Source organism: Pleurodeles waltl, chromosome 3_1, assembly GCF_031143425.1.
Source record: "Pleurodeles waltl isolate 20211129_DDA chromosome 3_1, aPleWal1.hap1.20221129, whole genome shotgun sequence".
Lineage (NCBI taxonomy): Eukaryota > Metazoa > Chordata > Amphibia > Caudata > Salamandridae > Pleurodeles > Pleurodeles waltl.
Window position 1 is genome coordinate 359,369,269 of NC_090440.1, and position 25,944 is coordinate 359,395,212.

General features: G+C 44.1%; 1 protein-coding gene across 1 annotated transcript in view; it reads right to left on the reverse strand.

Moving 5' to 3' along the window:
• The window catches only part of ATP8B4 (ATPase phospholipid transporting 8B4 (putative)), a 2,552,767-nt gene that overhangs the window by 1,573,530 nt on the left and 953,293 nt on the right, over positions 1 to 25,944 (reverse strand). The window contains exon 11 of the mRNA XM_069222521.1: positions 549 to 745. Coding sequence (XP_069078622.1) covers positions 549 to 745 — 197 coding nt within the window. The remainder of the gene's footprint in view (positions 1 to 548; positions 746 to 25,944) is intronic.

Sequence of the window (25,944 nt, forward strand, 5' to 3'; positions counted from 1 at the left end):
ACAAGGGCCATAGTTACTTACCAATCTTCCTTATTTTATTATATGCATTCAAACCTGAGCCACAGTGACCAGAGAAGAGGTATCCACATCCAGAACGATTCCGTTAGCAGAACTTTTTGTCCACTTCCCCTTTCCCCAAGCCCTGAGTTGGTTCGGGTTCTTAGTATAGCAGCAGGACAAATACAGTGGTTGGGCGGCATTGGGAACTCTCTTCTGGGATTGCGCCTTTTGCTGCCACAAGATAGCGCTAACTGAAGAAAAAACTTGGTGCAGGTTGGTGCATAATGTAAAGTACACCACGCAAAAGAAGGTAATTTTCAACAGCTATGAAGCCAATATTTGCAAATATACGCTCAAGACAGAAAGATATTTCATAGGAAAAATGATAGAAGCATTTTGATTTAGGATTTTCATATGACAAACACTAGAGAGACCACCATTTTGGACAGGCATAGATATAAAGTTGAGCTGCTTAGTCTTCTAGGAGCCAAGTGTTTCCAAATAGTGACTTAACAACATTGTCATGCAAATATGATGATATATCTTACCTCAAATACAGGGAAATCGGGACGACTGTATTTAGTATAATAATATAAGACCAGAACGCCAAAAATCCTGAAAATATAGAGCTGTTCATCACTTCTTTCCAACGAAGATACGTTCTGAAACCGCTACCAACATAATGTTCCCAGATTGAATTTCCTATTGCCAGAACAATTCCCATACAAACCAAGAAAATAAAGATCTGAAACAAGAGAAGCAGGTTTCATGAGAATAATCCTATGAAAAATGAAACGTTTTTATAACAATTGTATCTGTAATTAGAATACTGAGCAGATTAAGACATCCAAACAATGTATTGTACCATAGCAGGCAGGATTCCATACATTATTTGTTTAGAACAATTACAGATTTTTCACCAAGTTTGTAAGTTAATAACGTCACTCACACCAATAGTGTGCAATAGTAAGTTTTGCTAAAAGTGCCATTATTAAGAAGAGGTTATCAGGATTAGCTCAAATGTCCAACCAGACACTAGTGACAACGAGAATGAAAGGCTTTATTTAGAGTTTGGCAAAAGGAAGCACCAGCGCAAATCAGTGCTGCCCCACAAATTTAGCGTGCACCACTCTATTTAGAGTTGGAAAAGCATTGTTGCTATAGAGGTGGAGCTTCTGCAGGTTTCCCAAGTGTCAAACTGTGATGTGCTATCCAATTTGCAAAAGGGCCACCAAGGGACGGTAATTCAACTCTATTGAAGACGACAGTCACTGAGCATGTAAGTATCCACTCCTTCAGCGGCTGTATTAGACCTGGTGAAAACAATGGAATCATTATCAGAATAATGTTTCCAAATAGACCCTACTGCACCTGGATCCTTCCCCTTCCTGCTTAATTTGCAGGACTACCTGTATTCTTGGTACTGTGAACACACTTGACCACCATATGTGATGCTTTAGGAATGGCTCTGTAGCTCTAACACTACTAATGGGCAACAGTATAACTTACATCTTTTCACATGGCAATACAGAGATTGATTAAACTTATATCTTGATCATAATATCCATCTATTTTTTGTTGAGTCCAGGTCATAAGACATGTAGGACCATAGGTTTAGTGACTTAACGCACTTAATTCAAGTAGATGCCAGCTCATATCCAGGGCCATCTTCTTTGTTACTGATCAAGTACTTGTAGGCATTTCTGTTAGTGTGTATCGCACCAGTGTCCCCTTTTAGCTTATCCTGAAGCTCCTGTTTTTCATTGTTGCAGTCTTCATCAAACCAGGGGCAGTACCAGTATGCTGGACGTTCCTTTTTCCTTTGCTTCTATGATCTTGTGTAACAGTGATTGCATACGCTGTTCGTAGTCCCTGACATACACTACTTCCTACCATTTTTTAGCCCCTTGACGTCTCTGCCATGGCTGTCGACCAGAGTACTATCAGCTCTTTCTCGGTCTATAGTGTGTATACTTAGCAAAGGCATCCCCACAGCTAACAGATACTGTTGAAAAGATTTGCCCTACATGTAAATGCAATGGGGGGTGACTGAAGATTTTCCAGAGTTCTCCTGTTCCCCTACTCCAGGAGATGAGATTCAGTCTCCATTATACACGGAACATTAATATTCTCATGCGGGTACACATTGCTGGCATTAGACAATATGGGTTTCACTTCTGTCATTCCCTACACATGTTTTATAAGCAAATATTAGATATTCCCTTGCACAAAAAGTCATCAGACAGTTCCCTATGTGTCCGTATCTGAGAAAATCATGAGGCAAAGGAAGGATCCTAGACACATTCTTAATATATTTCTACATATCTTAGCTCCATTTACCCATAAGTGCTTTAAAGCATTGATTCACTAAATTGTTTGCATTATTTACTAGGTATCCAAACTCCCGCCACTCTTTGTGGTTGTGTGTAGATGTTCTCTTCAAATCTTTTACAAAAGGATTTTCAATCAGCTGACTCTCTGAAATCACTAATGAATATGCACAAAATAGCAGTGCTAATCACCAATAGACTGGTTGAAAGGGGAATGAGACAAGAGAGAGAGAGCAACAGAGACTGTATTTCTTCACCTCGCCTGTTCTATTGCCAGGTTCAACCTGCAACAAGAAATATTTATTTTTGTACTTGGTCAATGATATTACAGTTCACTATTTTTACTATGAAATTTGATTTACCTTACAAACTCTGCAGAACCCACTCTTGGTGGTTGCTGACTTTGTAATAAATTTCCCAAAAAAAAGCTAAACTGTAATGCAACATCTTATATTAAAAACTACCTTCAGTGAGTTAGAAATCATGTCTGTGATCTGAATGATTATTAAGATGCATAGTTCAATAGCTGCAACATAATAACACTCTTTATTGTTTTGATTTTACTCCTTGATATATGCATTCACTTCCCTACCACTGGCAACAGCTTAATATCATACATGATTCAAGTGATATAAACAAAGTCTGTACAAATAAATGGTTCACTAGCTTCTCTTTTGATTAAGTACGTTACACCTCATAATACTAGAAAGGAGGCCTCCAACGTATAGAGTTCATAATCCCGAGCAGGATGACGCCAATACTGGAGCAGATCATCAAGTCTAAACCTTTGGCCTCTAGAGATAATCTAGAATAAGTGCTTGATAACTCTTGATGTAAGTGTAATGAATTATAATCACATAGTGCAATGTTGCAGCCATGAAAGCCCTCACTATGCATGCAAGACTGATATCCTCTGTAGGAGAGCACCCTTGAAGTGAAGACAGGTATGTCCCTGTCCATCCATGCCTGTTTAGAATATACACTGGAGTGTGGTGCATTGATCATGACACACCCATGCATGAGAAAAAGATGCTTGAGTGGCTTTTTAATGGAGATTTCTTTTTTTCTCTTCAGCAGATGAGGAAATGCAGAAACAGACAACAGACGTGGTGACCCTAAAGTCTGTTGACTTGGAGAAAAACAAGTGTTTTCCATGCGTCTAGTTTAAATCTTATAGTAAAAGGAAACAGCACTCTCAAACCCTCTTTTTAGAAATGGCATCTCCAGGAACAGAAATAAGAGTAATTCTTTGAGAAGACTCCAGCAAAAGAATGACTATCACCCTGCCTCTTCCAACAAGCACCCCAGTGGTACATGGCAGAACATTTCAAATGACAAATGGGTTCTGTACATTGTAAAAAATGTGTACAAAATCAGATTGTTCTGCTCTCTATTCAGATTCCAACAATTAGTTAAAATCCTTCTGTGATGGGCCGACTGCTTTAGGAGACGCTAAAGCTTCTGGAGAAAGCTGCAAATAACAGTGCTGAGACATCACTAGAAGAAAGGAGTTTGCTCCTGTAATTTACTGTTCAAGAAGAAGTTTCTCAAGCAGTACTGTCACCCTATTTTAGATAGAAAAGATGAACAAATGAGTGAAGAGAAAGAAATATCAGGATGTTGGCTCTGCATCACATTTTCACACAGTTTGACTGGATGTGAGCTCTGGATTCATCTATATTCATGTTCCAAGAAACATATAGATGACTCACAGATTTTTCCTAGGATTAAAAATCGTCAAGAAACTATTTTAGCACATAGTTCTTCCTTTTGTATAGATGTTCCCTCTCACAGCCTTTTCTAAGATGGCAACATACCTCCACAGAAAGGGAGTGTTTATTTAGCCTTAGCTGGAAAAATGATTGATCAAGGCTCTCTCCCAAACAAACCTGCTTCAGGACCTGTGGTTATCAGTAGAGCTTCTAATTAGGCCTTCTATTGCATAATTAGTCTGGGTCCTGGAATTAAACATTGGAAAAACGTCTCTTTCTCAAAATACGTTTCTTTCCATACGACAAAAGTACCTTCAACTCCAAATACTTCAAAAATTTTCAGTTTGTCAAGACACTGCTTCTGGAATCAGTGGCATCATGCATATCCCTGAAATGCATGCAAGGTTGTACATGAGATCCTTCCAGGTATGTTTGGAGGAACAATGGTGCCAGAGCTCAGGAATCTGGGACAACAAAATACAGCTGGTGTCACATGCCATGCGGTTCTTTCAAGATGACCCTTCTGTCTGGTATTCCTTTTTAGTTTTACAGGCCCTCTGGGGAATAGAGTACTCACATTGACAACGTACTAACTCTGAAACTATGGTCTCCTTTGTAGAATAGGTGTCACATCAACATGCTTCAATTGAGGATTGTTCACCGGGAGCATATGTCTTTCTTTCTGATGATCAAGCTAAGCCCTCTTCTGCTTTATGTGGACAATATGTCAATGTCTCAGAACAAGTAAGAGGATGCAAAGTATAGGGTGCTCCCTCATCATGCTCAGGCAGTTTGACACTCAATGTTGGCAAGAAGTAGTCCGCTGATCATGATGCACCTCAGAAATTTGCAAAATAGAAAAACAAACTGAATCATTTGTCAGGGCAGCATGAATGGCTTTGATACAACAAAGTACTGGAAGACTTCTTCTCCTGTTGTGGGCCGACTTGTATGCAATGGAAGAAAATGCAAAATGCCCTGCTTACACCTCCATGTTTCTAGAGCCTCAGCCCTGGCAAATACAATTTCAGTGGGTTGGTTGAGAGGACTTCTCCAAGCTTTAGATCCGATCCTCCTTCTCTCCGAGGCGACCACCAAGCTGAGGCTCAGAAACACAAAGAAGGGTTTCATCTCTCCAGACTGGCCAATCAATGCTGGTAACATATCATTTTCAGATGTCCCGTCTGCTGTATAAGAGAGTGCAGATCAGGTTGGTTCGTCTTTCAAGAATGTCGGGATTTTTTTTAATTTGAGCATTCCATTATTGATCCTAATGACCTGGCTCTTGAGTTTTTAGGGTATCGACACATGAAGCTTCCCGATGATTGCTTGATCATTCTGAGAATGGTAATGCATCCTCTCACAAGGTTTTTATACGAGATTTCTAAGTTCAAACATGTCCTTGTCAATTATGGTGCTGTACAGACAGGTCTAGTTTCCTATAAAAAAAAGAAAACCATAGCGGGGTGATATATTACTGTATTGCTACCTGTCTAATGAGCACTTACCTGGTAAGGACGACGACAGGTACTACTGCTCTGATAAGAACTTCCACCATTCCTAACATTTGTAAGGCTGCCTTTTGGATATCAGTCTATACCTTTGCTAAACAATATTGCCTGGCCCAGGCACCAATACACGTAGTTTAGAAGGACATGATTCTTTTCCAGCCTTATTTGATTAAGAATGCAAATATGTGGCAGCCATTTTGCATCAAAAGTTAGGTTAGTTTTCTGCTCCAGCCTACTTTTTAACAATATCAGAGAGAATCGCATGGTAATCCTAATTCTGCATTAGGTTTATTCTTTCTAAAATAATAAAGCCCACACCAACTGGTCTGCTTTTAGGGGCACATATTTTAAACTGGATACGGTGAATAAGTATCTTCTCTGTGTTCAAAAAATAAATCCCCTACCGGCACCCTGCTTGGCATGATGGGACAGTTCAGTATTCTAAGATATTTAAATGAGTAGGATTACTTTCCTAATGAACAAGTTACTCACCTTCAGTAATGCTTTTTCTGGTGGATATAGTCTTTACCTGTGGATTCCTCTGATGCTATATGTATTTATCCATCAACTCCATGTTTGACCATCAACTCCTTTTTGTGCGAGTGATTCCATTTTGTGCCCTGTCACGGTTGCAGGGCAGCGCAGGTGTTTTTCCACACAAAATTTGTTTTCTCTTTACGAGAATAGAGTTAGACTGTGCTGGAACATATCATGGGGGATGCAGACTCACAAGGTTGAGACGGTCTTATCAAAGGAATGTACAGTTCTGCCTCAAAGCAAGCATGGGGAGCCTGTTCAGCTCTTTTGTATGTTTTCGACACAGATGATGTACAACCAATGTTTCATTTCATAACAGACGGGAGGGTGTTCTAGAATGCTTTCCTTGGGCTTGTTTAAGGTATTAAAAACGGGGAGACTTGGCACTAAGACAGGAACTCACCTGGTGAGCAGACGCGATGCCCAGCATCTCTTGATCCCATTCAGGTGGGTCTCTTGCCTTGACTGACCAACAGGTTCCCCAGTCTGGCTGGCACGATGATGGTATCTACCATATGGTGATGCATTTTAAATCTTGATTATTTATCTTATGTATACTTGCTCTGTTGATATATTGCACATTTCTTTTTAAATCTTGACCACTTGATATATTCATTTATATTTGTATATACCCATGGTCTCCTGCATTTGAGTTATATGCTGGTTCTATATATGTTTGTGTGACTTTTATTTTATATTTGGGAAGTGCCGTAATAAATTCATTATTTAAACTAAGAGTGCTGCATTCTTTTGGAATTGTGTCCTCTTATTTTAAGCGAGAGCAACATTACTCACCTTTTCAATATCCCAAAGTGCCAGCAGTCCATGGAAACTTTTCTTCATAGTACTCCCACATTGATGAGGATGTCACAATGCCATGGCTCTGCATGCATCTCAGCGTGATGTCAGCGGAGGCATAAGAAGCCCTCGCCGGTGTGCTGACATTAGTTTTCACCCACTTTTTTCTTGCTTTCCAGGCAAACGGGTGAAACTAACATCACAAATGCAACAACATGTTGCAGTCCAGATACATTTAAACAAATATTGATATGAAATAAGAAATACATAAATGATATACAAACAGATTTCTTTTTGGCACATGCTGACAAGCAACGAGGAGGTGGGTAGGTCAGAAAGGAATCCACAGGTAGGTACTATATCCACCAGAAAAAGCATTAAAGAAGGTAAGTAACTTGTTCTTCTGATGGATACATCTACCTGTGGATATCTCACCTTTTGAATCCAATCCCCAAGCAGTCCCACTCTCAGAGGTGGGTGCTTGTCTGCCTATACAAAAAAAGTCTTGCAAGACTAGGCAATAGTGCTTAGCAAAAGAATGAGGGAGACCCAAGTTGTCACTTTACAAATGTCAACTACTGGCACACCTCCAGCTAAAGCGTAAGTAGGAGACTTAGCTCTAGTGGAGTTAGCTCTAATACCTTCAGGTACCCTCTTTGTTAGCCATGGTGCAGCAGATCTGTATGCACAGGATGATCCATCTAGACAATGTCCTCTTATGCACAGCCTTTGCCTTCATTTTGCCCATGTAGCCAATAAAGAGCTGAACGTCCAGCCGAAGATTACATGTCCCCTCTATACAAAAGCTGACAGCCCTTGTAGGGTCCAAGCAGTCAAGCTTTTCCTCCTCCTTTGATGGGGAGGAGGATAGAAAGTAGGAAGGCTGATAGACTGGCCCAAGTGGAAAGTAGTGACCACTTTTGCTAGGAAAGAAGCCCTGGTCCTGAATACTAACTTATCTGCATAGAAAGGATGTGAAGGGGGTTTCATACTCAGGGGGGTCATTACAAGTTTGGCAGTACCGGGATCGCCATGTCGGCAGCAGAGGTCGTATCACCAACAGACCGACGGAAGAGAACGACAAATTATGACAATGGCAGTCTTCCTAACAGAAGACAGCCAAACTACCGGCAGAACCGCCAGTGCGGTCATGCCACCACAGACGGCAGTAGCCATCTTCAGGCCGATGGACACTACATTCCCGTCGGACACATTAAATGGGTGCACATCGCCAAGGTTTCCGCCACGGTCGCACCACCATGAACACCCTGGAGGAAGCCAACTCTATAAAAGGAAACACTCACCTTCTGGAACACATGCCACTCTGGAGCCACCATAGAACCTGAATTGGAAGTCCTCCCACTGCTCCTGCTCACACGACGACTCTGGAACCAGAGACGTTGATGAAGACAACAACCGAGAGTACACACACCTACCTGAGTACACATACCTACCTCACACTGGAAAACCCAAAGTACACAAACACACAACATACACATCCGGGGCGGCAGGCGACAGTGACACACACATATGTAACCACACACCCATATGCCAAGACACATACACACACACCAATACTACACAAATGCATGCCCATACTACACACACCACGGCCAACCCACACGTGCAATACACAAAGCAACTCGTGGATACACAGCACTGGCAGAGTCGAACACAACAGCACCAATTCACACAACAACTCCACAACCGTAACTACACAAACGCTTCGTCAAGCGATTTCAGTATACACCTCCACATGACACCACATACATAAAACACATAACAACAACTGACATCCAAGATACACAACCACACAGCCATACAACAAAACATTCATCATACCATGCTAACACAATACACAATGTATCAGACATATCCATCACCACACACACACAACAACCACACAAAGGCACACAACACCACCATTACACATCTCAACATAAACAATACACAATTAATCCACATATATGCATGCACCAAACACAAACATATCCTACACACAATACACAGTGATCACAGCGGGACAAAAGCAAGGGCCAAACACACATGCAGGCCAGACACTACAGCTAGCAAAACTCACATGTCACACACAAACAAACCAAAGGTGCCAAATACAATACATCCATGTGGAAAGAAAGGCAAGACAAGTATATTACCATCGAATCCAACAACAGGTTGGGCCAGATGTATTAAAATCGAATTGAGAAAATAAATAACTATACACAATAATCAGCCTATCAGCCCATTGGCCATTCCAATGTCCAAAGTGTGCCCCAACTTGACTCCTGACTGCCAAATGACCTCCACAGGGTAGGAGCATCAAGGGGGCAGGCAGGTATCTCAGGGGTAAGGGGGGGCAGAAGTGATGGAGTTTGGGTTTGGGAGGGGGGTCTTTGGGCTTGGGTTTGGGAGGGGGTGCTAGAGAGGGGTGGACTTCTAGGCATGAGGAGGGCATGGGTACTAGCAGCAAGTGAATGGGAGTACTTGGTGGTGGAAGGGCTGAACTTGGGGAGAGACACAGACCATTTGGGGGTATCATGGGGTGGGAGAGGAGTAGGGAACAGGGAAAACTCAGAGAGGAAATGATTTTTAGACACACAGGGACGGTCATGGCAAAAAGGTTTGGGAGTGGAGGTAGCGGGAGTGGTTGTAGGAGTTGTGAGTGTGGATATCTTGGGTGCAAGTGTGTGCAATGAATGCTTGTGGGTGGTGGCTGTCTCTTGGGTGGGTGAGTATGGGGATTTATGTGTCTTAGGAGGAGGGGTGAGGAGGTGTTGGGAGATGCCATGCTGGATGGGTGACTTTTTGTTGGGGAGGTGTCTGCAGGTATGGAAGATGTGCAGCATGTGGGTGTTTCTGTGTTTGTGGTGCCTGCGGATGTGGTGACTGGGGTGGATGTCTGTGGGTCTTCTGTTGTGCTGAATGTGGTAAGATAGGAGTTGTGGCTGGATCTGTCAATGTTGGTGTGGTAGCTGCAGATGTGTCTGTTTGTAGTGTCTGTGAAGGATGGGGGAGTCAATGCAAGTAGTGGATGATGGTGTATCTGCACGTGGGTGTTGTTTGTGTGCATGCCGGTGGTGGGCCTTGTGGGGTTTGTGTTTGACAATGGTATTTTTGACTGTTGAGGTGGGTGCATGCATGTGTGTCTATGTTCTTTGGCCGGGTTTGGGAAGAGGGGCCTGGATAAAGGTAGATGGAGGGGGGATGGTAGACAAAGGGTGAATGGCTGCTGTCAGTGTGGAGGCCAGAGCCTGGAAGGATCTCTGTAGGCAAGCCAGTGCACCGTGAATGCCGTCCAGGAAGACATTGCTCTGCTGGACTTGAGCTGCCAGTCCCTGGATGGCATTCACGATGGTCAACTGACCCACAGAGATGGACCTCAGGAGGTCAATAGCCTCCTCACTAAGGGCAGCAGGGATGACTGGGGCAGAGGTGCCTGCAGCGAAGGAGACGCCCACCCTCCTGGGTGAGCTGGCACGGGCAACAGGATGGGGAGCTACAGGGAGGGCAGTGGTAGTAAAGGAGATGGCGGACAATGATGGTGCTGGGAGTACATGGCAGGCTGCAGCGTTGCTGTAGCGTGCTGAGCGCCGCGACTCCCGGGCAGGAGCGGAGCAGAGATTCCTTCCCACGTCAATGTGCTGGCACGTCTCATAGGAGTCTTGGAGGCCGGAGATGCTTCCGGGCAGCTCAGACGGGCAAAGCAGCACTTTTGGATTTACGTGCTGGGATACACGCGCCCTGGAGCTCCAAGGATCACGTAGAGCTGTGGTGCAGGCTCCTCTCCGTGAAGGCAGAGGCAGAGCCAGGACAAGCAAAGGCTGGGTCAACATAGAGCCTGCTATAACGACAGTAAGGAGGGGGAAGCTGGCTTGGAAGGGGACCGAAGCACCAGAGGAAACCAGGAATTCATCAAGAACTCAAGAAGGGTTGGCTCTGGCTCAGTATACTAGGAGAGAAGAGGAAAATCAAGGTAGGAGGGTTAGTGACCCTTTTGGTTTGGAAGGGGCTTTTGATACTACTAACCCTGTTGTTTCAAGGCAGAGTGAGGGTTTTACTTATAATTTGAGGTCCGGATGTGAAGGCTTTATTACTAATGTATTGGGATACGGATCCAGAAAGCAGATACGGAACCCAGGTATCAAAAATAAAACTAAAATCACTCCCTGAGATCCTATTTTAAAAATAGGCCAGTAATAGAGGATTCAGCATCTAGGAAGTCGGAAACGCAACAGTAAAATTGTGCTCAAGGTCCTTTTGTTATGAAGGGGCAGAGAGAGATAGGTTATCTTGGATCCAGGGGCCTCCCTCCAGGCAAACCAGGTTAGTCCAAGGGTTGACGAGGAGTCAACCCAGGACTATGAAGGCCCACCCCCCCCATACAGTCACCTAGAGAAATGGTTCTCCCTGCCGGAAGTTCAGGTCAGAGGATAGCAGAAAAACTTTCTTCCAATCAGGCTTTGGATTGTCACATGATGGGCCCTCAAGTTTATCCTGGTTGTGATCTCTCAGTGTAGACAATGATTCTCTCCCTTTCTAAAGACATTCGAAAAGGTTTTTCAATTTCTGAAAATCAGGGAGAAATAAGAGGCCTTGAGACATTAGAGAAGAAGCTTGATCTCTTGACATTGAGAACTCAAGACTCTGGAAGAAGCGGTGGGATCCATGAAAGATGAATTGGGAGTACATAAAGCTGAAATTCAGGTGTTGAAAGATTCTGAACAGGTCTTACAGAGTAAATTGGAACAGTTGGAGAACAGCTCGGGAGGAACAACTTGAGAGTGCTACATATTCGGGAAGAAGTAAGGAGAAAATCTGAAAGCACTTGTGGTCTCACTGATTAAGACTGCACTCTCATTAGAGGAGAGTGACGAATAAATTATAAGAGATACTCAAAGGATACATAGAGACCCCTTTAGGAAAAATCCAAATAATAGTAAGCCCCAGAAAATCCTGATCAACTTTTTAACGTACGGGCTGAGAGAAAAAATTCTCTCCAAGCACTAAAGTTGAAAACTATCAAAGCTCAGGATTTCTCATTCGAGATTAGGTCAGACTTGTCTAAAATCACCATCAACAAACATTGGGAGTTAGGGCGGCGGCTGGAGGCATTCAAAAGGCTAGGAGTGTCTGCATAACAAGTTCCCCGCTACCCTTTGAATTATGTACAACAATAAGATGTACAATGTCAGAGACGGCAAGGCCGCAGATGAGGTGTTGGCAGTTATCAAGTTAGGGGTCGGCACCAAAGAAAATTAATAAGATTGGGTCCCACCAACCTTGTGCGCTCTAACCAATGGGCCTACACCGGTCCATTATTCAAGGGGGGTTCTCCTTGAGTGGGCAGGGTGGTGAAAAGTGGGGCACTGGGTGGGGAGCATGAGGGAAAAATCAAAAAAGGATCCTCTTTCACCTCAACTCATTTTTCACCTACAAGCTAGATAGGTCCGAGAAGTGTAGATCTGTAAGGACCCAAAAAATCCCAGTGTTACTTGAGGGGTATGATTAAAGAGTAGGGTTTATGCGATTTATGGTGGCAGAGAAGGGAGGCAACAAGGGGTTTCTCTTTTAAAAATAAAAAAATATAAGCATGCCTCCCGCATAGATTATTTCCTCATTGATATGAAGTTGGGGGATTTAGTAGACAATACACCTACCTGCCCGCCCACTTATCGGATCATGCAGCTGTAACATTAGTTTTGAGGATGGCAGGGGAGTTGGGCGGTAGCAGATGGACACTTGATCGAACTTTATTACAAGATGGTGATGTCATGGGAGAGCTGCGAATAGAGACAGAAGAATTCTTTAAGATTAACCTGGGATCGGCTCCGGTAGCAGTGGTATGGGACACATTTAAAGCAGTTATGAGAGGGAAAATTCTGAGCATAGCCAGCTATAAAAATAAGCAGTACAGGACTGCTATCTCTCATTTAGAACAGGAAATGTTTAAAGTTAAGAGTCAACTAACTCTGAATACAAAAAAGGAGGCGTTTGAGGCTTTGGATAATAGGTTGAGGGGGTTGAGACGTCAGCTTGAGGAGGTGTTACAGGCTAGAGTTGGTAAAAGGGAAGAGGCTAATAAGTTAAACCATTTTGAATACGGGGAGAATACAGGAAAGTTTTTAGTCTGGAAGTGTAAGCGAGACCAGGTTAGGAATCATATTAAGGAAATCGAGATAAACCAGTCAGAAGAGAGGTCATCAAGTAGTAAGGCAATGGAAGGCGCTTTTCAAAAGTTTTTCAGAACTTTATACAGAGGAGGCAGCAGTGAGGGAAAAGGATATAGGAAATTAGTTGGGTGAAGATATACTCCCATGTATTACACAAGAGGAGCAGAACCTTTTAAATAGGCCAATTTCTCCGAGGAAATTAGGACTGCTTTGAAAGGTAGTAAGGGGGGGGAGGCAGCCGGACCAGATAGTATCCCGACGGAGCTTTATAAGGTGTTGGGAGAGGCAATAATCCCAGTTCAGGTAGATTTATTTTCCGCAATTTTTTAAAAAAGGGCCCCTATTCCGAGTTTGTGGAACGAGGCCCCGATAGCAGTAATTTTGAAACCGGGTGAGAACCTGTTTAAGTGTGAGTTGTATAGGCCTATCTCCTTGCTGAACTGTGACTCCAAAATATTTTCTCAAATACTAGCAGACAGATTAAATAGAGTGGTGGGCCGTTTGATTCATCTAGACCAGAAAGGTTTTGTTAAAGGTAGATTTCTAGACAAATTAACTTACAATCTGGTAGGGGCTAAAGATATGGCCACTTCATTGGAAGTGCCTCGAGCTGTGATAACTCTAGATGAAATGAAGGCCTTTGATAGAGTGAACTAGAAGTATTTAGGCCAGATCTTGAATTGATATAGTTTGGGAGAAACATTTTGTAGAACAATAGGTCTTATATGCAATGCTCCTGTTGCAAGAGTTTTAGTAAATTGCAATCTTACGGAGCCTTTGAAGATAACTAGGGGTGCTATGCAGGGCTGCCCTCTCTCTCATTTATTGTTTGATCTCTATATAGAGCCATTGGTGAGGAAAATAGGGGAGAACTCACTTACAGTCCCTTTTGCTTGTAACGGCTGGGTAAAAATGGTAGCCATATGGCGATGATCTCCTAGTATATACAGCTGACCCAACATCAGCTCTTCCCACATTGTTGGCTCTAGCAGAGGACTTTGGTAGAGTGTCCGGCTACCACGTAAATTCCAGGAAAACAGAGATTATGGCATGGAATCAGAAGGAGGAACAAGTACAAATGAGGAGGGACATGAGATACTTAGGGATTTTGTTTACAGAGGAAATTGAGCATTTGGTAACAAGGAATTATAACTTTTGTTAGATGAGTGCTGTAAGTCACTAAAGAGATGGATGTATCTCCCCCTGACAATTATGAGTAGAGTTAATTTGGTTAAGATGATGATCCTGCCTAAAATAAACTTTCTGTATAGCTCTATCCCACTCTCAATGCACAAGGATTACTTAGAAAAACTTCAGCAAGCTATAATTTCTCTCGGAAAAAACTGAGAAGAAGGAGACAAAAGGAGGTTTGGCACTCCCAGATTTAAAATATTACGCTTGGGCATTTCAATTCAATACTACAAAAATACTCTTTTCAGCCCCTGACTCTTCGGCAATTGGGGACATGTTTAAAGCTATGGTTGCTACCATTAAAGGGGATTCTAAGGGATTTCTTTATAAATTCGGAGGCCCAAATTTTTTCAAAAAAATAAAATTCAAGACTTTACGTGACCTTGCAGCAAGTTGGTACCAGTTAAGACTAGCAGAGGGTGCTAGTTACTACAGTCAATACACCCCCATTTGGGATTCACCAGGCATCCCTGAGTGCCTAAAGGATGTTTTAGCGCTGCCTATTAGGGAGGCTGGCATAGCTTTTGGGGTGACCTTTTCAGAGAATGAGCTTTAATCTCTCAGGAAGAGCTTGAGGATAAGACGGGTGGGGCATTTTCAATTCTGAAATATTCTCAATTAAAAGGTCAGTTGTTGAAGGCCTGAGCGACTCCGGGTGGTAGATTGTTTGGAGGATAGTGTGCTATCTGAATTCCCCCAGACTTAAGAAGGTTTTGGGTTGGTACTGGGAAATTTTAGGAAGTTTGGATGGCGAATTTGCATTGGCTGGCACTCTCTGTGGGAATGTTATGCCCCAAGATCAGGTGACGATATGGTGGGAGTCATCCACAAGTACTAAAGATAGTAAAGCCTGCGTCTTTATGGAAGAAGCATCTCTTTTCTATACACAGAGCTTACCTGTCACCAGGAAGACTCTCCAAAATAAGGAAAAGCGAAGTGATAAATTGTTCCAAATGCAATCTACAGGGTGCTTCTGACATTCATATGTTTTTAGAATGTCCAGAGATGGTTTCCTTCTGGGAAGAAGTGTGTAGATCTCTCTCAAGTATGCTGGGGTGAGAAATCAGGGCAAGTCTACCTCTGATTATATTTGGGCATCTACAGGAACAAGACTTGTGGGGAAGAAATGGTGGGAAAGGTGACAAGAATTAGATTGTTTACTCTATTCTAGTGGCTAGAAGAGAAATATGTTGAAAGTGGATGGTGAAATCCCCCCCCATTCATCTGGATTGGCTTCACGCTCTCTTTTTTATATTGCAAGAATGGATTTGGAGGCTGGTGGTTTAAACAAGAGGAAGGCGGAAATGTGGAACCCTTTGGTAAAATGGAGAAGAGATCGAGAGGTGGCAAAAGATTAAAAGATTAAAGGGGCTTAAAAGATTAAAAGGGCTTAAGATCAGGTGTTCGCAGTCCAATGATTATACTCTCTCCCCTTCAGCTGTGTCGGTGCAGGCGTCCACCTACAGCGTGATGGCTGAGTGACAGAAAAAGGGGGCGCCATGGCATGGGTCATCTCCACATTTGGGAGGGTGCACAGTGCAACAATGGAGTTGATTTAGGACAACAACAAAAATATGATGGTGCTGGGATGGTCCCAGAAGGGTCTGGCACTGCCAGGGAGTATCCACTGGAGGAGGAATCCGAAGATGAAGTGGATGCTCGGTCTCCCCTGTGGCACTCCCTTGGCCCTCCATGCCATAGCCGTGAATATCCATATCAGTGAACAGTACTACACTCACACACCACACAGCATCTGCCCGTCACATTACATGGCTGACATAACACTCTGTACAATAATGGTAATTTGTTATTAATAACTGATTAAGCTACTACAAGTTAGACAGCCATACAGGTGACATCTGATGTGTACAATGCAAGTAATGAGTACAGGCATGTGATTAGTCTAACCCAATCACAGAGGAAGATCTCAAGACACCAAACACACATGCCTCACAACCAATCATACATTTAAGTGCATCTACAAATGCCCATATTGCATATACTACACATCCATACCCAATCACTGAGTGCAGTGTCACAACTGATGAACATTAGGAACACACATCTGACATCATGGTCCACATACAAAACCACCACACATGTACTGTATTTTCACCAGCAGGACTTCACAACATCATAACACCACCCTCATTCACACCATTGCAGATTTGATAATACCCGTACCTAGTTCACACATCTCTGACGGTCAATACATGTATGCAATATGCATAAATGACCCAACACAATTGCCTTGGCACTGACAACACATCACACTATTACACAGTGCTGCCTCAGCAGAGCAATTACAACATTAACTTCACATCAACATATCATTAGTCATACAATACCCAATCCTGTCCTTACCACCCACTTCAGCTAGGCTAAGGGTAGCTGACATGTTCATGTTTTATCAGATATGCCCCCAAGTAACAATTGGGACATGATGTAGGCAGCCAATAAGCTATGTAGCACTGTAATTGCAAGGGCATTGGCATACATGGCATTAACATTACACATTGTGAATGACGAGGTCTGTCTAGCAACTTACCACCTCTAGTACTATCCCATTGCATTCAAGCTCTCATCCCCACAAGTCTGGCACTTAGAGATTCATGATGCTTGCAATCAGACCATTTCAAAGCTACATTTCAAATGAGCCTACTTGACCAACCTTCACATATCGATTAGATAGCAGATTACCAGTATACTGTAAAGCCATTAGTCCAGTCATACACAAGCCATATCTGTGGTGGAAATGTAATGGCCGACTTACATTGAGTCAACACCATTACCAGTAGCTAATTTCTATTGTTCCAAAGATAAAAGCAGCATCACACAGTTGCATATATAGGTGTGCCATACAGATGGGAGTGGACCAACACTATAGAGCCACAAATGCAAAGGGATGGAGCAGGTCATACTCAATGGGTAGGGTGGTGCAGAAGCTCACATCCATAGTAAAGGCAGTGGAGTCACACATGTGCCAATCTGATTAGACAATGCAGATATGTAGAATACTGGATATGGGAGATGTACATCCACTGACAACAAACCATCAAGACACAGCTACAACTATTGCTCAGGCCGAGTGGTTACTACCCATTCTCCCCAAGTCTACATACATCTTGCATTGACTACATTTTCACATAAGCTACAGTGAGGCAGCTAATCCCATACAACCCAAGCCAAATTCCAGGATACAGTCAGTACTTGTGGCTGCCAAAATGTGGGCTATTAGGGGAGTCAGGTTCTGACGGCTACCCCTACCTTTTTGGGAGGACATCCCCAGCTGGGCCTCTGCGGTCTTCCGGTCCTAACGTCTCAGTTCCTCCCACCGCTTGCGACAATGGGTGTTCTGCCAGCTATGGACCCCAAGGGTCCACACTTCCTTGGGGATGGCACACCAGATCCCTTTCTTCTGATCGGCGTTCACCTGCATGGATGACACAAACAAAAGGAGAAAGTCATGTACATTGGCACCATACTAACAGGAGAGGTCTATACATATAAGACACTAAGTGCCCACACATACCCTCCTCTCTGCCCACACACCTTCACTTTATGCCCTCTGCATGCATCTATACTCCCGCACGGGTACACTTACCCCATTCACCGTCACACATACCCCTATCACACATGATCATGGGATTGGGCTCACCTGTTCCTCAAGCTTCTCCAGCTCTTCTGGTGTAAAGGCTGTGGCCCATTCACATGCAGGATTTGGCATGATGGCTCCCAGAGACAGTACACAGCAGCTCAGGTCGTGGAGGTCTTGCTGGCAACAGTGTCAGGAGTCAAGCCAGCAAGGCTGCAGAAAATGGCAGTCACGCCCACCAAATACAGGACCATCACCGCCGGCAGTCATCACCATTGGCCCCAATCCCCCATAGGCAGCAATGTTAATCAATGACAAGTTGCACAGCAGTAGCGACCGCCTACCTCCATCATGACACACGCCGGCAGACTTAGGTCACTTCCAACTGTCTAGTGCTGCAGGCCAGGCGGCTGCTATTTTGTGCACATCTCATGCATTGATGTGCCAATTTACGTGTGGCATACACATATTAGGACAAATTGGGGATTAACCCCATGTTGTGCCATCATGGTAGTGCTGACACATGTGACGTGTCCTAAACGACTTACAGGTTCAGCATTGTGCTGCAAGGCTGGTGACCAAAGCGCTTCTGCATGCCCATTTTTGTATATGTCAGCAGTTCTACGCATGTCCAACAGTGTAAGGTGTGTGCTATTTTGACATGTTCAGCTTACATGTGTCAAGTCCATTTCTCAATGTATTCTCTACTCTCTACCTAGATATTCTGGCATAATGAGATTGAGACAATCACCAGTGTACCATCCTTGATCTTGCAACCCTGGAGGACAGGCATATCATACAAACTATTGTGTGGATCGTCAGACCATCATGGATCTATGTAAAAAGTTGGAGCCAGATCTGTTATCAGTCATACGCAATCCCTATTCCATACCTCCCACAGTACAAGTCCTGTCAGTGCTACACTTTCTTACCACAGGCTCCTTTCATAATACAGTGGGCTTGGCAGCACAGATGTCACAGCCAATGTTCAGTTTAGTGTTGAAGGATGTACTGTGTGCATTGTTGAAACACCTGGGCAGCTACATCAGGTTCCCCCAACGTGCGGATTTGGCCTATGTGAAGGCAGACCTTTATGATATGGGACACATCCCTCAAGTGATAGGGGCCATTGATGGCACCGATATAGCTCTGGTGCCTCCCAGTGCCAATGAACAGGTGTACAGGAACAGGAAGAACTACCACTCCAATAATGTTCAGTTGGTGTGTCTGGCAGACCAGTATCTCTCACAGATCACAGCCAGGTTTCCTGGATCCATCCATAACTCCTTCATTTTGAAGAACAGCAATGTCCCACACATGATTGCATGACTAAACACAGAGAGGGCCTGGCTCCTTGGTATGTATGCATTTTGATGTGGTTCACTGTTATTGCTTCTGTCATCAAAATCTTTACTGTTGCTGTACCTGTTATGTCACTGCTCCTACATTTTTTACACCAGTGACTCTGGATATCCTAACCTTCCCTGGCTGCTGACACCAGTGAGGTATCCTGCCACAGATAGAGAAGTCCATTTCAATGAGGCCCAGAGGAGGACGAGGCATGTCATCAAAAGGACAATTGGCCTACTGAAAGCCAGATTCAGCTGTCTGGACCTATCTGGAGGTGCCCTCCTCTACTCACCCCAAATGGTATGCCAGATAGTAGTAGCCTGCTGCATGATCTACAATCTAGCCCTGAGACAGCAGATACCATTGCTAGCTGATGAGGGTGAGGCAGCTAGACCAGTGGCCTGTAATGCTGACATGGCAAGTGATGATGAGGCAGAGGAGGAAGGTGCAGCTGACTCTCGGACTAAGCTCATCCATCAGTACTTCCAGTGATGTACAGATATGGTGATTGTGTGTTGGCAAGTGTTGAATATCCACATGATTTGCTGACAATTGTCCTCCTGAGTTGACTCATCAGTGTTGGTGTGATGTGGTTGGATCCCTGTGTGTTTGTTGGGGGAGCAGACTGTTTGTATGTCATGTGCACAGTAAACATTTCTCATATCTAACAAGTGTACCCACTAAAGTTTCTTTGAATCAAATCTCCAATGTACAGACCAGTAATGAGCAATGTGTGCTGCATTCTCCTGTACTCATGTCATTCCATCTACTGACTGTGGTAAGAAAACATATGCCTTTGCTTCCTATGGCTTCAGGCTTTTATAGTCACTAGCCATTGCAGAATATTTTGAGAACAGAGAGTTGTTAATGACAGACGCAGCTACAGTGCTTAAAGATGAATATTCTGCGATAGGTGTAGTATAGTTAATCTCTGGGAGACCCTGGTTATGTGGTAATCTACACTGGGGATGACCTCTATGTGCTGCATATGTGCTTTGTGTGGCTCCGTGCCTTCCATCCTGATTGTACTCTCGGTCATTGTCTTTTTGCAGGTTTGCATGCTGACTATACTCTTGTGTGGGTCAGGATTTTGTACTGACAAACATGTGTCCTGGAACATATCTGTTGTACTGTGTCTCCTGCTGTGGATGCCTCCTTCTCCTGTCCATTACACTGCCTGTTGAATGTGGGCGTACACAGCCATCTCACATTTAGCAATCATGACCTTTGTTGGTGTTGTAATTAAGACACATATACAGTAGCTGTGTTCCATTGGTGTTTGTTGTGCATATATTGAAGTTGTAACAAACATATATGGTGCAAACATTGTCAAAGAGGTGATATGTGGGGTTGTGGTAGATAGAATCATCAGAGTAGGTGGTACAGCTGTTGGTTGTACAGGTCCAGTGTCCAATTGCCTATGGGGAGATGGAGTTATGTCATTGAACAGTCACTTCCTGGCAGTGGGTGTGGTCTTGGCATTTTCTCCATTCGGATTTCTGGATGGACGTCCACGTTTGTGGGGGGCGGTTCTTCAGCTACAGAAGGAAGGGTGTTGAGAGGGCTGTGGTTCCCCTGGCAGGGCCTCAATTCTGCTGGCTACCGCTGATGTGGATGGGTCTGATGTTATGTTGCTAGCGGAAGGGGCTTGCTGGTGCGTGGAGGAAGCACGCAGGGTGGTGTTGATATCCCTCAGCACCCCTGCAATGGAGGCCATGGTAGCATTGTGGGCCTGCACTGCTGCATGACCTCCTGGTGGTATTCCCTCTCCAGCCTTTGGTTTTCCCCCAAACATGGTGATGATCGGACCCATCCGGTCCTGGGATTGTTGGTATGCTCCCTGGACTTAGGAGATGGTAGCCTGGTCAGTAGAATCCCTTGGGGGCCCCATCCTCTGGCCCATAGCTTCCCTCTCACACCCCTGTGCCTGTGCCCACTCCCAGTGTTCACAGGCCCTTCATTGTCTGGGGTGTGCGGGGTTGACTCAGGTCCCTGTACTGTGGGGCACACAATAGTTTGATCTGTACTTGGGACGCAGGTTTGGGGGCGAAGGGTAGGGTGTGATGTTGATGCCCCATTGTTTGGAGGGATTGATGTGGGCCGGGTGAGGCAGGGAGTGGTAGGCAGACCAGGTGTCCAAGATGGGCCAGGTAGGTCGACAGTGCCCAGACATTGAGGCGTGTTGTCCTCACTGGGCCTCCATCCTGTGGTGGGCTGGCAGTTTCTGGTATCCTCTGGCACTAGCAGGGGTACCTGTGGATGGAGTGAGAGAGTGAGTTGCATATCCTAGATGTGTTTGGTTAACTTTTTGTCATATGCATAAAGTGGCTTGACAAGATTCCCAGCAATTAAAATGACAGATGCTGCACAGCATACCATTGGTGTTAGGTAGTGGTCTGTGACATGTGTACCATAGTCAATTTAGGTTGGTGTCATTCAGTGCGCTATATGAGAACCTATCAACATATGTGGATCATTACCTAGCCCCTTTGATGCCCAGTCTGAACTCATTTAGGAAAGACACAGGAGACTTTTTAAGAATATCAGCAGATATGAACTGGCAAGACAACAACATAATGGTAACAATAGATGTAGTATCACTATATACGTGGATAGATCATGAAATAGGGTTACATGCAATAAAATATTTTCTTTTCCCAAAAAACATAAAAGAATGGGAGCATTCAGAAATGTTATTACAAATGATTAAGTTATGTTTGGAAAATAATGTTTTTTTGTTCAATCATCAAATATATAAGCAATAACGCAGTACAGCCATGGGAATTTCCTTCTCTCCATGCTATGCCAATCTTACCATGGGTTGGTGGGAGAGGGAAATAGCTTGGAGAGAAAAAAATCAGATTTACACAGAGAAAGTTATGCTGTGGCTGAGGTTCATAGATGATTTATTCTTGATTTGGTCAGGAACTGAAAAAGAACTCAGGAAACTAATGGAGATTTTAATGCAAAAAACAGGACGCTTGCAGCACACTCATAGAAAACGCACTAATCCCTGAAAATACCTGATTCTTACCAATACTAAGTATAGACAGAAAAAACTTTATATCTGGTGTCGACAGGCGTGCAGCTCCACCAGGGCCCCTGTTGCATAAAGGGCCTCAGAGGCCAAGCTAGCCCCAATCAGATAAACCCAAAAGGCGGTGCACCGCCAGATACGCAAACACGCAGATTATGATAAAAGAGTCCAGTACTCCAGTGGTAGAAATGAGAAGATCCTCCTTTTAATATTATTAAAGTGCACTGCTGGATATTTGCATAGTTCTGTACATACATCAATAGGTGTAGTAAAGAGGTCAGCCAACGCGTTTCGCCCACCAAAAGGGCTTCTTCAGGGCGTAATGGTAACCAGTCAGTCACAGAAATCGAGTCCAAATGAAAAAAGCAATACAATGGAACAAGGTGGGAGTATCATTCGAGCAAAGTTGAAGAAGGATATCCCAGTCAGAGCGACCGTGCATGTAGTATTGGGGCCAGCGAGAGTAAGACGCCAGTCCCGATGAATAGGAGCCATCTTTTTTAATGGAGATTTTAAATCGAAATGATCAAGGTCTAAAATGTACATACAATCTAATGGATGTGAAAATATATGTGAAAAAAGGAAAATTTGAAACAACATATTTTCAGAAACCAACAGCAACAAATAGTAGATCACATGGGAGAAGTTTTCATCCAAAACATTTAATAAAGAACATACCATACGGATAATTTCTAAGGCTACAGAGGAACTGTTAAAATGATGAAGCAATGTTATACAAATAAGGGAAAATGAAACAAAAATTAATGTGAAGAGTATATAAAAAGAGTGACATAAATCAAGGAATGAAAAGAGCTAGTCAAATTGAGAGAAATACACTCAATACAGAACAAAAAGATAAAAAAAGAAAAGAATGAACCAATAAGAATAATATTGTAATACAGTAAAGAACATTTTGCCATCCACAAAATCTTTAAAAAGTATTGGAATCTGCTTTATAGAGACCAAGATATTAGAGAAAAACTAGGAATGAATCCCTCAGTAACATAAGAAAGCACCCTCAATGAAAAACATGCTTGTCAGAAGTCTTTTCTCAACACCCTTTACCCCTTGTGTGCCCTGGACAAGACCACCTCGTCCTGCTATGGGCCCCCGGGGGAGCTCAGCTTCCAGCGCCGGATCGGATTTGCATTTCTCCTCCAATCACGTGGAGGGGGTCAGAGAAGCCTGGAAGGAGAGGAAAGGCCTTTCCTCTCCTTTCAGGCTTCTCTGAGCATTTCTGCTGCTGCCACTAGACACAGGGAATTTTTTTGTTGTTGTTTATTTCAATAAGGAGAGCGGCCCCTTGGGCAAGGGCCGCTCTCCAGGGGGGCAATTTGTTTTTTGGCAGCCGATCTGCCCCCGGGGGGGCAGAAACCCCCCTAGACACCAGGGATTTCTTTTTTGTTTTATTTGTGGGGAGCGACCCCTTAGGCAAGGGTCTCTCCCCTGGGGGCAAAATGTTTTCTAGGCCATTTCTGCCCCCCTTGGGGGCAGATCGGCCTATTTTTATTAGGCCAATCTGCCCCCAATGGGGGCAAAAACCACTAGACACCAGGGATTTTTTTATTTTCTAAATAAGGAGAGCGGCCCCTTGGGCAAGGGCTGCTCTCCAGGGGGGCAATTTGTTTTTTGGGGGCAGAAAACACTAGACACCAGGGAATATTTTTTTGTGTGGGCTATTTCAAGTAAGTGGAGCGGCCCCTTGGGCAAGGGCCGCTCCTCGGGGGGAGGGAAATTATTTCTACGCCTAAGCACTAGACACCAGGGAATATTTTTTTGTGTGGGCTATTTCAAGTAAGGGGGCAAATTATTTCTAGGCCAATTCTGCCCCCCCCCCCGGGGGCAGATTGGCCTAATACTATTAGGCTGATCTGCCCCTGGTGGGACAGAAAACCACTTGACACCAGGGATAAAAATAATTTTTTACTTTTATTTTTTTTTATGTTTTGGGAGCGACCTCTTAGGCAAGGGTCGCTAACGGGAGGGCAAATTATTATTAGGCCATTTCTGCCCCCGGGGGCAGAAGCCACAAGACACCAGGGAATATATTTTTTTTTTATACTAACGCATAAGGGGAACGGCCCCTTTGGCAAGGGGAACTCCGGGGGGGGGGTGAATATTTTGAGGCCTTTTCTGCCCCCCCTGGTGGCAGATCGTTCTAATATAATTAGGCGGATTTGCCGCCGAGGGGGGCAGAAACCTCTAGACCCCAGGGATATATATATATTTTTATTTATTTTATGTTTTTATGTATGGGGAGCGACCCATTAGACAAGGGTCGCTCCCCTGGGGGTCAAATTGTATTTAGGCCATTTCTGCCCCCCTCGGGGGCAGATCAGCCTATTTTTGTAAGGCCAATCTGCCCCCTTTGGGACAGAAACCTCTAAACACCATGGATTGGTGTCGGTGTATGTGTGTGTTTTGTTTCGAGGGGGCGGCCCCTTGGGAAAGGGTCTCTCCCCATGGGGGAACATTACTGATGGCTAGAACTGCCCCCCTTGGGGGCAGACTGGCCGATTTTGGAAGGCCCATCTGCCCCCAAGGGGGGCAGAAAGCCCACCAGAGACCAGGGAAGATTTTTTTTTTCCAAAATAGGAGGTTGGGGGTATGACCATACCCGCACCCTAAATAAATGGGGCCAAAGTTTTTCTGCCCACGAGTGGGCAGATTGGGCAATTACCCCGATCCACACCCCGGGGGGACAGAAAGTCTACTAGATGCCAGGGAATAAAATAAATAAAAGAAAATAGTGGGGTGGTGGCTACCAACCAGTATGGGCCTGGTTATGCCCCCACCCGAACTGAAGGGGTTAACAGTCTTTCAGCTCTCTCCCGCACACTAAAACATCTTATTCCATGGCAAGCAAGAGGACATTTGATTATTTTTGGCTTTTGTTTTACATTTGGGCCATGAGAGCTTGGTAACTCTCAAAATCGTCCCACTTGCAATGGTGAGGGCTGCACTTTTTTTTACTTTGGGATGCTGCCATGTACAAAAATCCACAAGACCTAGACACATCTGAAAACTAAACATCTAGTTGATTCCAGGGTGGTGTGCTTCCCATGCACCCGCACCATTTCCTTACTCACAATGCCCTGCAAACCTGCAACTTTGCTGGAAAGCACACATTTTTCCCACATTTTTGTGATGGAACCTTCCGGAATCTGCAGTAATCCACAAAATTCCTACCACCCAGCATTGTCTCATCTATACCGATAAAATTTCTGCTGCACTTGTCAGACTACAAATTTTTTTTTTCAAACTGCCCTTTTGGTTCCCCCTCAATTTCGATGTGTTTTTGGCACTTCCCTGTCACAAACACTTGGCCAACCTACACAAGTGAGGTATCATTTTTATCGGGAGACTTGGGGGAATGTTGGGTGGAAGGAAATTTGTGGCTCCTCTCAGATTCCAGAACTTTCTGTCACCGAAATGTGAGGAAAATGTGTTTTTTTAGCCAAATTTTGAGGTTTGCAAAGGATTCTGGGTAACAGAACCTGGTCAGAGCCCCACAAGTCACCCCATCTTGGATTCCCCTAGGTCTCTAGTTTTCATAAATGCACAGGTTTGGTAGGTTTCCTTGGGTGCCGGCTGAGCTAGAGGCCAAAATCCACAGGTAGGCACTTTGCAAAAAAGCACCTCTGTTTTCTTTTGAGAAAATGTGATGTGTCCACTTTGTGTTTTGGGGCATTTTTTGTCGCGGGCACTAGGCC